General features: G+C 54.1%; 1 protein-coding gene across 2 annotated transcripts in view; it reads left to right on the top strand.

The window, feature by feature from the left end:
• The window catches only part of KSR2 (kinase suppressor of ras 2), a 435190-nt gene that overhangs the window by 407569 nt on the left and 13727 nt on the right, over positions 1-13894 (top strand). The window contains exons 17-19 of one of the 2 annotated variants that reach the window (XM_070065978.1): positions 5135-5266; positions 11667-11796; positions 13039-13172. In XM_070065978.1, coding sequence (XP_069922079.1) covers positions 5135-5266; positions 11667-11796; positions 13039-13172 — 396 coding nt within the window. Of the gene's footprint in view, positions 1-5134; positions 5267-11666; positions 11797-13038; positions 13177-13894 lie in introns of those variants that run through there. The other variant, XM_070065979.1, reaches the window with a different exon arrangement.

Genomic DNA, 13894 nt, shown 5'->3' with positions numbered 1-13894 from the left:
ATGGACGGGGATGGTCCCTCCTGTCTGGTGAGATGGACAATCTGGCATACAGTAGGTGCTCAGCAAGAGTTGACTGCCTTCCTGTCCTCCCCTTGGTTAGAGCTCGGGGTGCTGCCTGGTGCCCAGCAGGGGGAGACCTGGCCAGCCTGTGCCAGGGATGGGGGTGGCACCATGGAGAGAGCACGTCCTGTGCATCCACACGGAACCCCACGTACGGCTGTTCTGCTTTGTCAAGAAAAGGTGCCATTTAAGACGCCAGTGCAGTGGTGCCAGCCATGCACAGCCTGTTATTAATCATAATAATAACCATAATGAAGATGATTTGGGTTGTCACTGGTAGGCCCATTGCCATAGGGACGGGACGCCCCGGGGTGTCTGTGCCAGGCCTGGCTCCCAGCACCCTCCCAGGCTTGTGCACACACCTGCCCCAGCTGGTGGTCATGGAGCCCCTGCTCCTCTTGCCGTCCTGGCCCTGTGATGACCCAGTGAGTCAGGAAGAGGTGGCGGGGACGTTTGGAAAAAGATGGGGAGCTCACCCTGTGGCAGCAGCATCCTCCACCCCCTCCAGTGACCTGACCGTGCCAGGAGAACACTGGTTGGCCCAGGCCAGGCCCCTCTTCCTTGGGCAATGCGCTTCATGCCCTGGTCTCATCTCCATTTCTGAGTCTTCGCAATAGATGATAGACAGACAGACAGACGTAGATAGGCAGGCTTTGTGGAAGGATGGATGCATGGATAGATAGATAGCAGATAATGTGATAATTCTGTCCATTAATCATGTAACCCCAGCAGCTGACAGAGCCCTGTCTCATGCACTGTCATCTTAATCCTTGCAACAGCCTGTGAAGCACAAATTAATGGACCCAGTTTGCAGATGGGAAAATGAATCCTTGGGCTCTGCTCAGGGTCCCACAGTTAGCAAGCAGTGGATGGGTTCTTCATCCTCTGCAGGTATCTGTGGTTCTAGAAGCAAGAACTCATTCAATTTTTCCAACTCAGGAGTTTGCCAGGAGGTCTGGGCGCCGCGTTCTGCCTTTGTGTCGAATACAAGAGCAAACCGAGCTACCAAGGCCATGACACTGACCTTCTGGCCGTCTCTTTATTGTCTGTGAGTTAGGACGGTGTTGCCCCCGGGGAACTTTGGCACTGTCTGGATTGTCACAGTGGCACGTGGTGCTGCTGGCATCTGGTGAATAGATTGCAGGGATACTGTGCAAACTGTACAGTATCTGTACAGGATACTGTACACCCTACCAGGCGCAAAGCGACTTCGACACAGAGACTCACCCAGACTGAGGGTGGGTCCCTAGTGTCGCTCCCCCTCTTCGTGGAGGAACGACACAGGACCCTGCGCTGTTCTTTCTGTCTGCTCGGCCCTCCCCGGGTTTGCTGCTGGTTCTTCCCGGGTTGGCTACTATCCCTTCCACCTCCGTGGAAGGGCAGTTCCCCCTGGCCACATTCCCCACTTCTGCAGGGGAGCGGCACACCGCCGGCTGGCTTTCTCGGGGGCTGCACGGGTTCCCTTAGATGTTCCCCATAGATGTTCCTGGTGAATGCCGTCTCTCTCCTCCTTTATAGTCCTCCTCCGCCAATCCTAACTCGGCTGCCCACACGCCGAGTACGCTGCTCTCCTCCAATCAGGAGCAAGTCCTACAGTTTATTAGCTGAACTGGAGGCAGCTGTGCGGAAGCTGTTTACTTCTCTCCCAGCGCCATATTGTGGGAGAGCAGATGCATAGAATAAGTCTTAATTCCAGTAACTCCGTCCAGTCCGGTTTGCTCCCCACAGATCCCCCTTTCTTTTTATTTTTTGGCGTTCATACGCGCCTGTCTTCGGTGTCCCGCGGCACACACTCTGCTCTACTTGCTAGAGTTGCCACAGGCTCTTACAAGTCCTATCAGGCAAACCGAATCCAAGCCTTCTCATTGCCTTTTTGTGGGGAGGCCTTACTGATGTTAATTCGTGCCTGTCTTCGGTGACCTGCGGCGCATAAGCTGCTAGCCGCCGCAGGTGCTCATCGTGCTCATCGCCTCACTTAATCAGGCAGACCGAATCCAAGCTCTCACATTGCAGTGTTGTAGGGAGGCCTTTCTATTTCTCTATTTCTCTATCTCCGGGCATTCCTATTTCTCCCATTTTACTTCTATCTTCCAGCATTCCTATTTCTCTTTTACTTCTAAACTTCTGTTTCTCTTATCCCTGCGGCTTCCCGCTCTCATTCTTATCCCCGCGGCTTCCTGGCTGCGCCGCTTCAGCCCGCGCCTCTTTCATCTGCGCAGCTTCCCGGCTTTGCGCGGCTTGGCTTCGCGCACTCCGCGGTCTCCACGCCCTTCGCGTCTGCACCATGGCCTCGCGCCAGCCCCGTTCCCTATCTATTCACGCCCCGTGCTCTCTCTGCACGCGGCGGCTTCCGCGAGTAACACAGCGTAGCTTACGTGTCCGCCACTAGCATTCAATCTAAGTTCCCCGGGCTAGCCTGGCGAATTCAACCCAGCATACGTCTCTGCCCCACGGTTTGGCTTCCCGTCCTTTGCTCCCCGGGCTAATCAGACGGATCCCAATCTGGCTTACGTTTCAGCTTCTGGTTTCAACTTTTCGCCCCCTATTCCCGGGCTAACTTGCGAATCCCAAAGTGGCTTTCGTGTCCGCCTCGGCCTGCCCCCCGCGGCTTCAATTTCCCTAACACTTTTCTCTACCCGGTATGTTTCCCCAAGCTTTCCTCCAACAATACTCCTCCCTCATTTCTCCTGGCCTCTCCCCACAGTCCGCGTCCGAGTCTGTTTGTTCTAGCTTTCACTTTCGCTTTCGACCTTAGAGATTCCTCCCAGCTTCCCCCCGTAGTCCGTATCTGAGTCTATGCCTAGGCTTTCAATAGCTTCTTCCGGCACCCTTTTCGTCCGGCTTTTCCCTAGGCTGTTTGCTAGTCTCTCTCTCCGGTAATTTCCCAGTTCTTCCCGTTTCTTCCCTCCTAAGTTTGCTATCCGTGTCAGGTTTCCTATCCGAGTCACGGCACCAAGATGTCGCTCCCCCTCTTCGTGGAGGAGCAACACTAAACCCTGCGCTGTTCTTTCTGTCTGCTCGGCCCTCCCCGGGTTTGCTGCTGGTTCTTCCCGGGTTGGCTACTATCCCTTCCACCTCCGTGGAAGGGCAGTTCCCCCTGGCCGCATTCCCCACTTCCGCAGGGGAGCGGCACACCGCCGGCCGGCTTTCTCGGGGGGCTGCACAGGTGTTCCCTCAGATGTTCCCCTTAGATGTTCCTGGTGCATGCCGTCTCTCTCCTCCTTTATAGTCCTCCTCCGCCAATCCTAACTCGGCTGCCCACACGCCGAGTACGCTGCTCTCCTCCAATCAGGAGCAAGTCCTACAGTTTATTAGCTGAACTGGAGGCAGCTGTGCGGAAGCTGTTTACTTCTCTCCCAGCGCCATATTGTGGGAGAGCAGATGCATAGAATAAGTCTTAATTCCAGTAACTCAGTCCAGTCCGGTTTGCTCCCCACACCTAGGACCCCACATTCCCAACTCCTTGCATCCCTCGGGGATCCTTCCACTGCTCTGTGTTTCCAAAACTGTGGTCTGCACATTGGTTCAGGGAGGCCACGAACACACAATTTCCATCTTAATTTTAATGCACATCTGTCATTATGGAAACGACTTAGGATATTGCTGCTCTTGATGGCATTCAGAGATGGCGAAAGTCATGTTTATGGGATGTGAGAGTAAACTGGGGGGAGCAGTGTGTCTCACCCTCCTTAGCGCAGGACCCCACCCTGCAAATATAACCAGAACCCACCAGCCCCAGGGCCTCACTGCAGGCCGGAGTCTTGGCAGGCCCAGGTACCCCGCCCCTCCCCCACCTGGCCCACCTCCTCTTGTTAACTGGCCCATTCCTGGGAATCCTGAATCCATAAGACCTCCTGGGAGTCCCAAATGGTAAAAGCTCTAACTTGCTGAACACTTCCGTGTATGGGGGGGAGCCAACCCCCTTCCTCTTCTGAGAATTTACTGTAAGGAATAACCGTGGATGTGGGTGAAGGGAGGTGTCTCCAGTGTCTGCCCAGAGATGTGCACGTGTTTATGATGGTGAAGGGGGCAAGTGTCAAGGCCCACCACCAGGGGGTTGCATCCCTTTTGGCTCGAAGGCTGACATGACGTGTTCCAACAATGCTGGCGTCCTTTAAGCCACAGAGATCTTGGCTGACAGTTTTCCCACAGCAAACCTCTTCCCGTCTCCAGGACGCATTCCCCTATTTTAATTCTTTGTACAACACTCATCGCCATCTGTATTTTTTTTTCCCTGCCTAATTCATTTGTCACCTCCATCCCTTACCACAGTGTAAGCTGCAGGAGGATAGGGCCTGCTGTGTCCCTGGTGCTGAGGACAGAACCTCAGCTTAGCTGTCGGTCACCTCAACCTTCATCATCCGCGGATCTCACGTTTATGGGTTCACCTGCTCGCTAAAATTTAGTTGCGCTCCCACAATCGTATTCACGGCACTTTCCTAGGCATTTGCAGTCATGCGGCCACCAGCAGTGCACATGTTCCCAGCTGAGGCTGAGCAAGGGAGGGGCCCTGCCCTCTGGTCTAGCCTCGGCAGCCACAGGAAGAGACAGAAGGGCACTGCAGGGCGGGGGTGTTGAGCTGCAGCACGGGGGCCAGGTGGATGGGGTCGGGATCTCAACTTTGACACCTGCTGAGGGGACCACCTTGAGCAAGGCACTGAACACTTCTGGACCCCATTTTCTGTTTTGTACAATAACCTAGAGCCCACCAGGAGGAGTCATTTCCAAGATTTAAGCTTGTACTGTACGTGAGATTGTGTCTGTGTCTGTGTGCGCGCCTATTTCTCCCATCAGCAATGATGCGGTATTTGCTGAGTTAGTACTCTGGGTACCAGTGTGGCGTTTGTTGAATGAGGGTGGACGGAGAGCTGCCTCAGAGGTGATAGCACACAGGGATGGTGTGGGTGCTGGTGCCTCCCTGTGCCTCCCACTGGGTCTCCGCCTGGAGTCGAAGGTCAGGCACTGCCCAAGGGGGGAATCCAGAGAGCACGGATCTGGGGTTTGGAGTCCACGCCAGGGGCCTGGTGCTCCCCCGGCTGGGGATCGGAGCTCACTCTGCGTCTTGCTTCTCTAGACGGGAGGACAAACTGCGCATCCAGAACGGCTGGCTGTGCCACCTGGCGCCCGAGATCATCCGGCAGCTGTCCCCGGACACCGCGGAGGACAAGCTCCCCTTCTCCAAGCACTCGGACGTCTTTGCGCTCGGGTAAGTGCTCCCCGGCTCCCGTCCTGCCCAGCCTGCCTTTAACGATTCAGGAAGGGCCAGTGCGCCTGTGTGTGGGGCCAACTGTCTGGGTTTCTGGTGGCGACTGGGGGGCCGTAAGTGGGGTGGGGTAGAAAGAATGACCCTAACACACTGGCACGCCTGCTTGGGAGGATGCGACAAGCTACCTCTCACATTCATTCACTCATTCATTCAAGAGCTGTGTGCCAGGTGCCTGCTATATGCCAGCACTCTGCCCAGTGCTGAGAATGCAAGATTCAGGCTTGTGTTAGTGTCTCTCACTGCATGAAAAGTCACCCCAAAACTGGGCGGCTTCAAACACTATTTATTATCCCGAGTTTCTGGGGTCTGGAAGTTGTGTGTGGCTTAGCCGAGTATTTCTGCTTTTTTCAAAGAGTTATTTTTGTTTATGTGAGAGGCAGAGTTACAGAGAAGGAGGGAGAGACAAAGAGATGTTCAATCCACTGGGGTTCAAGACGCTGCAACAAACGGGGCTGGGTGAGGCCAAAGCCAGGAGCCTAGAATTCTGTCCGCATCTCCCACATGGGTGCAGGGGCCCCAGCACTCGGGCCATCCTCTGCTGCTTTTCCAGGTGCATCAGCAGGGAGCTGCATCGGAAGCCGAGCAGCCAGGGCTCAAACCGGCTCTCATATGGGATGCTGGCGTCATACGTAGAAGCTTTAACCTGCCGTGCCCCGTGCTAGCCCCTTAGCTAAGTATTTCTGAGCTGATCTGGGCTGTCCGTGAGGCTATGGTCAGGCTATCGGCCAGGGCTGTGGTCTTGCCTGGAGGCTCAGTGGACTAAAGTGGAACGCTCACACGGCTGTTGGCAGGAGGCCTCCCCACTCCTCACCGCACAGGGCTGCCTGCAGGCTGTGAGTGACCTCACAACACGGCCACGGGAAGCCTCATGGTGGCTCATGACCTCATCATTTCTGCTGTTATTTTTTAAGTCTTATTTTCGTTTTGAGTGACACGTCATCATACATTGTATTTTTTAGAGATTTATTTATTTATTTGAAAGGCAGAGTTAAAGAGAGGCAGAGGCGGGGGGGATGGGGGGAGAGGTCTTCCATCCACTGGTTCACTCCTCAAATGGCCACAATGGCCGGAGCTGAGCCGGTCTGAAGCCAGGAGCCAGGAGCTTCCTCCAGGTCTCCTGCATGGGTGCAGCGGTCCAAGCATTTGGGCCATCCTTCACTGCTTTCCCAGGCCACAGCAGAGAGCTGGATCAGAAGTGGTGCAGCTGAGACTGGAACCGGCGCCCACATGGGATGCCGGCCCTGCAGGTGGCAGCTTTGCCCGCTACACCACAGCGCTGACCCCCAGTGTTCATATTTCTGGGGTGCAGCAGGGTATTTTGATGCATGTACATGCTGTGGAATGATCCAGTCAGGGTGGTTAGCATACTCATCACCTTGAACACTTATCGTTTCTTTGTGGTGAGAACCGTCAGGATCCTATCTTCTGGATACATGGCCCAGTGGGGCGACCGTAGTTAGCCAGGCGTGTTGTACACTGCCGTCATATTGCCCTCGTCACAAGCAAGTCACTGCACCCAGCCCACTCCCCAAGGAGAAGACAGGAAGGAGTACCCGAGAGTGTGTGGACCACAGGCCCCTCCTCCACTTTGCCTGGTGGGAGACAGACAAGGAAGCGGTCAGCTTTAGCCAAGCATGACGAAGGCTATGCTTGGGATAAACACTGCAGGTTAGGAATGCAACAGGAATCCAGTCCAACCTGGGAGGTCAGGGAGGGCTTCCAGGAGGAAGCAACTCGTGAGCTTGAGCTACAGGTTGAACGCGAGCGTAGGCCGCGGTGTTCCAGGTAGAAGCAGTTCTCCGGAAGGTACGACAGTCGAAGGGAGCACTTTACTCCCAGGGGAGGAGCATGTAGGGGAGTAGGGGAGAGAGAATTGACAGAGTCAGGGACAGAATGAGGCTGGGGCCCGGGAGGTGAGAGACCAGAGAGGGAAGCGGGGTGAGTTCCACAGGGAATTAGCAGCGGAGTTAAGGGGTTTTCAGCTCTGGGGCACTTGGGAGCCACTGACTGGTACTAAGCAGAGGGGAGCGAGAGAGTGATCACTGGGCCTTCGTGCCCCTCCAACCTCTCGGGCTGCTGTTTAACAGGGGAACAGAGCAGGGCACGGTGGAGGCCAGGTTGCTCATCCGCAGGAAGAGGCTGGCAGCCTCCTCGGAGCCCATGGCCGCGGGGGTGAGGGCTGAGAACGGACAGAGGCACTCAGAGGTGGCTGTTGGAGCTGGGGTGCGAGTGGGGCCCAGATTCCAGCCTGCAGCAACCCAGTGCAGAGTGGTGTCATTCACCAAGGTCAAGGCCCTGGAAACCAGGCAGGATGGGGGCATGCCCAGAGGGCAGAGAGAGCAGGTCTGGACACAGTGAGCGTGAGCTGCCTTAGCCAGCCAGAAGGCAGGTGCCTCTGCCCGCTTAGAGTTTGGAGAAGAGGCCCTTAGGACTTGCCAGCAAATAGACAGGAACTGTGGCCACAAGAGAGAATGGGATGTCTTTGGATGTGTGGGAGAAAAGTCCAGCACACAGCCCCACGGTGCGGGGCACGGTGCCCTGGGAAGCTGCAGCCAGGAGGGCGTCTCTGCTCCCCCGCCCCAGGTGGCCACACTCACCCTGGTCCTCCCTTCCCAGTGTGGGGGTGGCGAGAGCTGGGTGGGGGGAGCTGCCGCCTGCAGATGTGCGCAATTAGAGCCAGCACCAGCGGGAGATGTGAGAGAGGCTGTCTCCACTGACAGAGTCCGCCCGGCTGCCTCCTCGCCACGCACCCCGGAGAGGGCATTTCTGGAGGCTCCCAATTCGCAGTCTGTCACTTGAGCCCCTTTGGAGGCCGCCGCTTGGCCTGGGTTAGCTTCTGGCCGAATCTTTCTCTCGTCAGATATTATCTGAAACCAAATGCAATAATTAAGTTGGTGTATTTTAGTGTAAATTTAGCAAAAAGGAAAAAAAAAATAGGCAATTAACAAAATGTACCAAAGTAAGTAATTGGTTTTCCGCTGGAGTTTTCATGTTTAGCAATTTTTTTTCAAGTGAGTTTGTCTTGAAAGTTGGGTTTGAAAGGAAGTTTTAATGAGGCTTTTATTTCTGCTGCTGCTGGATTCCGAAGGACCTGGTGCTCTTGGTTTCCTGCCAGTTAGGTGCATCTTGTTGCTTGGGAACCTTGTGCTCAGGACTGGCTTAGAACAAAAATGAACTTTGCGAAGTGCATGGAGCGTCATGTTGAGCTGCCTTGTGGAATCGTCACAAGCAGCCTTCAAAGCAGGGATTATGCTGTTCCCAGCTGACAGGCGAGAAAACTGAGACTGCGAAGGACTCAGGGACTTGTCTTGTGGTAATTAGCGCAGGCAGGATTCAAACCTGGGGCAGCCTAGCTCCGGAGATGGGGCTGCTTTTTGAAACGTTTATTTATTCGAGAGGCAGAGAGACAGAGGAGGAGAGGGCTTTCATCCACTGGGTCGCTCCCTAAATGCCTGCCTGCAACAGCCAGGGCAGGGCCAGGCCACAGCCAGGAGCCCAGAGCTCCATCCGCGTCTCCCACGTGGGTGGCAGGGACCCAAGTCCTTTTTCCATCATTGCTGCTGCCCCGAGTGCACGTCAGCGGGAAGCTGGAATCGGAAGTGGAGCCCGGGCTCTGATATTGGATGCAGGTGCCGTGATCATTATGCCAGATGCCCACACCAGGAGATGGGGCTGTTGGCCACAGAGCCCCGATGGGCTTGGGATGTATTTGTCACTCAAAGCCTTGCTTCTATCAACCATAAATCAAGGATACTAAAGCCCATCGAGACAGCCTAAGGATCGAGGGAAAAAACATCTGTAAGGCACCCAAAACAGCAGGATTCCTGCAAAGTGCCCTCCCCGCTGTCACCTGGGTGGTACATGCCATCTGTCCAGGCCTCTCACCAGAGCCCAGCCATCAACTGCAAGGTTGCACCCCAAAATTGTCTGCTGCCCTGGCTATAAAGAACTCTTGGAAAGAATGGAACATGAGCTCCCCGGTAAAGCACATTGGTCAACAGCACAGTTCCTGACTCACATGGACTGGATTGAGTTTCCGGCCACCCATATTACTTGTTGTTTTATCCCAACCTTCCTGAGCCTCATTTTCCTTATCTGTAAAATGGGCATAATAATAATAACACCTCCCATCTTAAGATATAGGTTTTGTTATCATTCGAGTATGATGAGACCAGCAAGATCAATAGACGACCTACTACTCACAGGTCCCAAAGAGAGGGGGCACAGCATACAACAGGGTTGTCAGGGGAGGGGGGCACAGGGAAGCCCTGGGGCTGGTGAGGACGTAGGGGAGGAGGGAGGAAGCATGAGCAGGAGCCTGTGCTGTGGTATCCTTAGGAAGGAGCAGGCTGGTGAGAATCGGCCGGCTGGAGACACTTCTGTGTCTCGGTTTGCAAATGCAAGGCAAGTGCTTCAGGCTCTCTAGGAACTGAGTGGCCCTGGGAGGCCCCAGAGGCAGCCAGGCCCGAAGGAGTCAGCACCAGAGTGAAAAGACTGAAGATCCTTCCCCACCAACGGCTTGGGATAATGCCTAGCACAGCGTCTGAACTCAGTGGGCACCGCTCTTTGCCATAGCTGTAACCACCTGGCACCCTCTTGAGGACTTCCTGACCATCCAAGTCCGGGCTGTATGAGGCCCACGTGGCCACGGGCTCTGGCCCTGCCAAGGCCACCACAGGCAGGACCTGAAGTTCAGTAAATCTGTAGCAGGCTGATGTTTAAGTTGATGATTCTGTGTGGCCCGGGCATGATGCTATCAGTATCCAGACAGCCCTTGGCAGAATCAAGGGTCCCACCCCAGACAGCAGCCCAGCACCTGAGCGTCACCAGCCCCCCGTGCCCCAGTGGTATGGGTTTTGTATCAGTCTGGTTTCCGTTGCTGTAAGGAAATGGCCAAGGCTGGATAGCTTCATAGAGAAAAGAGATTGATTTAACTCGCGGTTCTCAACATTCAAGGGAAGACACGATCACAACCCGAAAAAGGAAGCCAGAGAGGCTGGGGTCCCACAGTCCCGTCGGAGGACACACCCCCAGTGACTGAAGGGGCCCCTCGTTGAGACCCACCATCTCCCACCAGCACCCTGAGGACCAGTCATCCAAGACGTCGACTTGGGGAACACACTCACGCTTCACCCAGACACGGCGAGACTCAGGAAGCGGGAATCGAACCCCAGCAGTCCTCTGAGCAGTCGAGAGCAGCTTCCTATTCTCTCCAGCGAGTTTACATAAACGAGAACGGAGGAAAGGCCACCTCCTGGGAGCTCAGAGAGCTGAGGTTCACCCCCCACCCTGGGTCCAGTTGGGTGACACGCCCACATCCTGTGGCTCAACCGCTGTCCACCCCTCGGGGCCTCTTGCATCCCCTGCCCAGCCCTTGCCCCATCCATGGCCACGTGCTACTCACTGGAGCAGTCCTTCCTTCTCTGGTTACAAGGTCATGTTTCAGACCAATGATAGCCTAGTCAATCCCGCTAGAAAAATTCTAGCACCAAACTGGCATTCAGTCTCCCAGACAAACATTCTTCCACTGAGTTCTAGTGTTGTTGTGGTTGGGCAGGTAAGAGACCCTTCCAGGCAGAGAAGTGACGGTCAGGCCACTCGCGTGGAGCAGAATCAGGACTGGAACCCAAGTCAGTGTGACGCGAAGCTGGGTTTTCCTCTCCAGCACCCAGCAGGATGGTTTCTACTTAGAAAACGCAAGAATAAAAGAAACAGAATCCCATCCTGCAGCCTGGAGTTAGCATTGCTAGCGTTTCTCTGTTTCGCTTTATTCTCTTCTCCATGCATACGTAACAGCTTTCAAAAAGAGGAACATCGGACCTTCCAGACAGCCCCACGCCCTGCTGTCCTCACTGAAAATGAAATGTGGAGGTTTTTTCATGTCAGAAAGACGTCTTTGAAATGTTTTAATAATGATTAGGTATTCCGTTTCATTTTATGGATTTATCCAACTGCAACTAATTTGTATTATTGAAGAATTTTATTATTTCTACCTTTTCATTATTATATATAATGCTATGGCAAACGTCCTCATAAGTGAATTTCGTCTGTTTGCCTAATTATTCACTTTCAAAGAATTCCTAGAAGTACAGAGGTGAGGTCAGAGATCTTAACCACATTATGTAAAACTATTCAGGTCCTAGATTTTGATTCATTTTAATTCAGACTCCAGAGAAGGTAACCCGGGATAAGCATGACTTCTAAGACATTGAGAAGGCTTTGGTGGTGTCCCAGGTGGCAAGACACCAGTGCCATTAGTACATGGGGAATAAAGTGGGGCGAGGGATGGCCCACCATCAGCAGCAGATCACACCAACACCACTTTAATATCCACCAACAGCACCATCTGGTATGAGCTCCACGCCAGGGAGTGGCCTTTCAAGACTCAACCAGCAGAGGCAATCATCTGGCAAATGGGTACAGGCATGAAACCCAACCTCAGCCAGATCGGCATGGGAAAAGAAATCTCGGTAAGTGCCAGGGTGGGCCTGGGGACGAGGGAAGAAGCAGGCCCAGCACTGCCTTACAGGTGTTTCCCCAAGGGGGAGCAAGGAAGTGTGCCCCGCAGCTATGCGAGATAATGGACTGAAGCTAAGGGAGACTCGAGGCTCTATGCCTGCAATTCAGGTACCTGCTCCTAGGGGCATAGTAAGCCTCGACCCAGCTTTCCCTAGCAATGGATCACCAAGTCAGGTGGCACAAGTGAAACTCTCTTTTTCTGTTGTTTTTAATAGAAATTATTGGGTCCAATTTTATTGGCACATTTATAATAATTTTAAAGCAATACCCAACTCAGAACAAGATATGCAGAAAAAGAGAAGACTGAGTACCAATTAACTATCTTCCCCCAAAACACAGCGGGAAGAAGCTTCTCTTTTGATTAGAAGACAGATAAGCCAGAGAAGGAATAATTAGCGATGTCTGAAAGGACTACCTGTCTGTAGGTTACCCTTCTCAGTGAGATTACTCAAAGTAGACTTTTTCCTCTGTGATTTTGAAAGGTACTTACGGTATTGGGAGGGATGTGGATGGAGCCCTTAGGATTCCCTTTTATCTTTTCCCTTTGAGAAAAATACCGAGAGACTCCTTAGGGAGTATTACTTATCTCCGTGTATTCCAAGCCTTCTGGCATAGAGATTGCCTAGCTTAGTCTATGACCTCAAAAAAGTGATGGGAAAGAAGGATGGATGAGTGATGGCTGTGTGTATGATGGATGAATTGATGGATGGGTGACAGATGGCAGATGAATGAGCATTGATTTGGATGGATGGGTGATTTAGTGATGAAGGATGAGAGAGTGCACTGATATGGATGGATAGATGCATGGAATCAAGGGTACATGCACGGCTGATGGATGGATGCATAGATACAAGGGTGCATGCATGGCGGATGGATGGGTATTGAGTGAAGGATGAGAGAGTGCACTGACGTGGGTGCCTGGGTGACTGGGCATGTGGCTGCATGCATTCCTGGTGGGTACATGGATAGGTGGATGGATGCAGGCGTGCGTGACGGCTGGGTCACAGGTGAAAGATGAACAAGTGCTCTGGTCGGGATGGGTGATGTGAGTGTGTGCTTGCTAGATGGGTGGGCGACGGATGGCGATGGAAGTGGGGCAGATGGACGGACCAATGGACAGACACCTTGAGCTACTGAGGGGTCATCAAGAAGTCACCGTGTCTGCTCAGTCACTGCCCATTGGCTTCCTTTAGGACATTCTTCTCTTCTGCTGGGCCTTTGAACAAGAAGAGAGACCCACCTTCACCAAGCTCATGGACATGCTGGAGAAACTGCCAAAGCGGAACCGCCGCCTGTCTCACCCCGGGCACTTCTGGAAGTCTGCAGAGTAGGTTTTCACCCGGAGCCTCTCTCCCCACGGTCTCGCCCTCTGGCTGTCGCCACAGCCTTGCTCTTCTCCCCAACACCCACCTCCCCCCAGCCACCTTCCATGGACCCCTTCCAGCCACCACCCTCTGTACCAGGTTTCCGTTCAGGGGAGTCCATTCTGGGGTTTGGGTCCTAGAGTCTGCCCCACAGGGTTTTGCTTCCGGCGGCTGCTGCAGCCACCTCATTGCTTGTCTCGCCCGATGAAGGTTGATGCCCCGGTGAGCATGGGCAGCATGTGGCAGGGTGGTGCCCTGAACCTGCCAAGTTCTACTGTTCACGTTTTTGGGATGCCCATGCCTGAGACCAGGCCTGCAGCCTGCCCCGTCATGGCTTCCAGAACTCTCTGTGGCTGCCTCATTCGGAGGCTCCATGCCACTCCCCTCCCTTTGTACCTGGCTGGGGCAGGAGCCCCACGTGGTATCTTGAGTGTGGCGTCTCTTCTCCCCACCCCCAGCCCCAGGCTCCACGACTGGAGTTTCTGTAAGGCGAGAGGCCTAGATGAGGCTGCTGAGGGGGCCCTGTTGCCCACATCTCACACTCAGCTAGACGCACACATGCACACAAGAGGAGCCCCTAAAACAGAACCTAAAAGCGTGGCCGTCTCCACGCTGCCGCACAGGTACATGCAGAACATGTACGTCCCGTGGAAACCCGTGCCTGCACCTGAGCCCGCACACACAG

The sequence above is a fragment of the Oryctolagus cuniculus genome, chromosome 21 (genome assembly GCF_964237555.1).
Source record: "Oryctolagus cuniculus chromosome 21, mOryCun1.1, whole genome shotgun sequence".
NCBI classification, from domain to species: domain Eukaryota; kingdom Metazoa; phylum Chordata; class Mammalia; order Lagomorpha; family Leporidae; genus Oryctolagus; species Oryctolagus cuniculus.
This window is presented reverse-complemented; position numbering and strand designations above follow the sequence as displayed.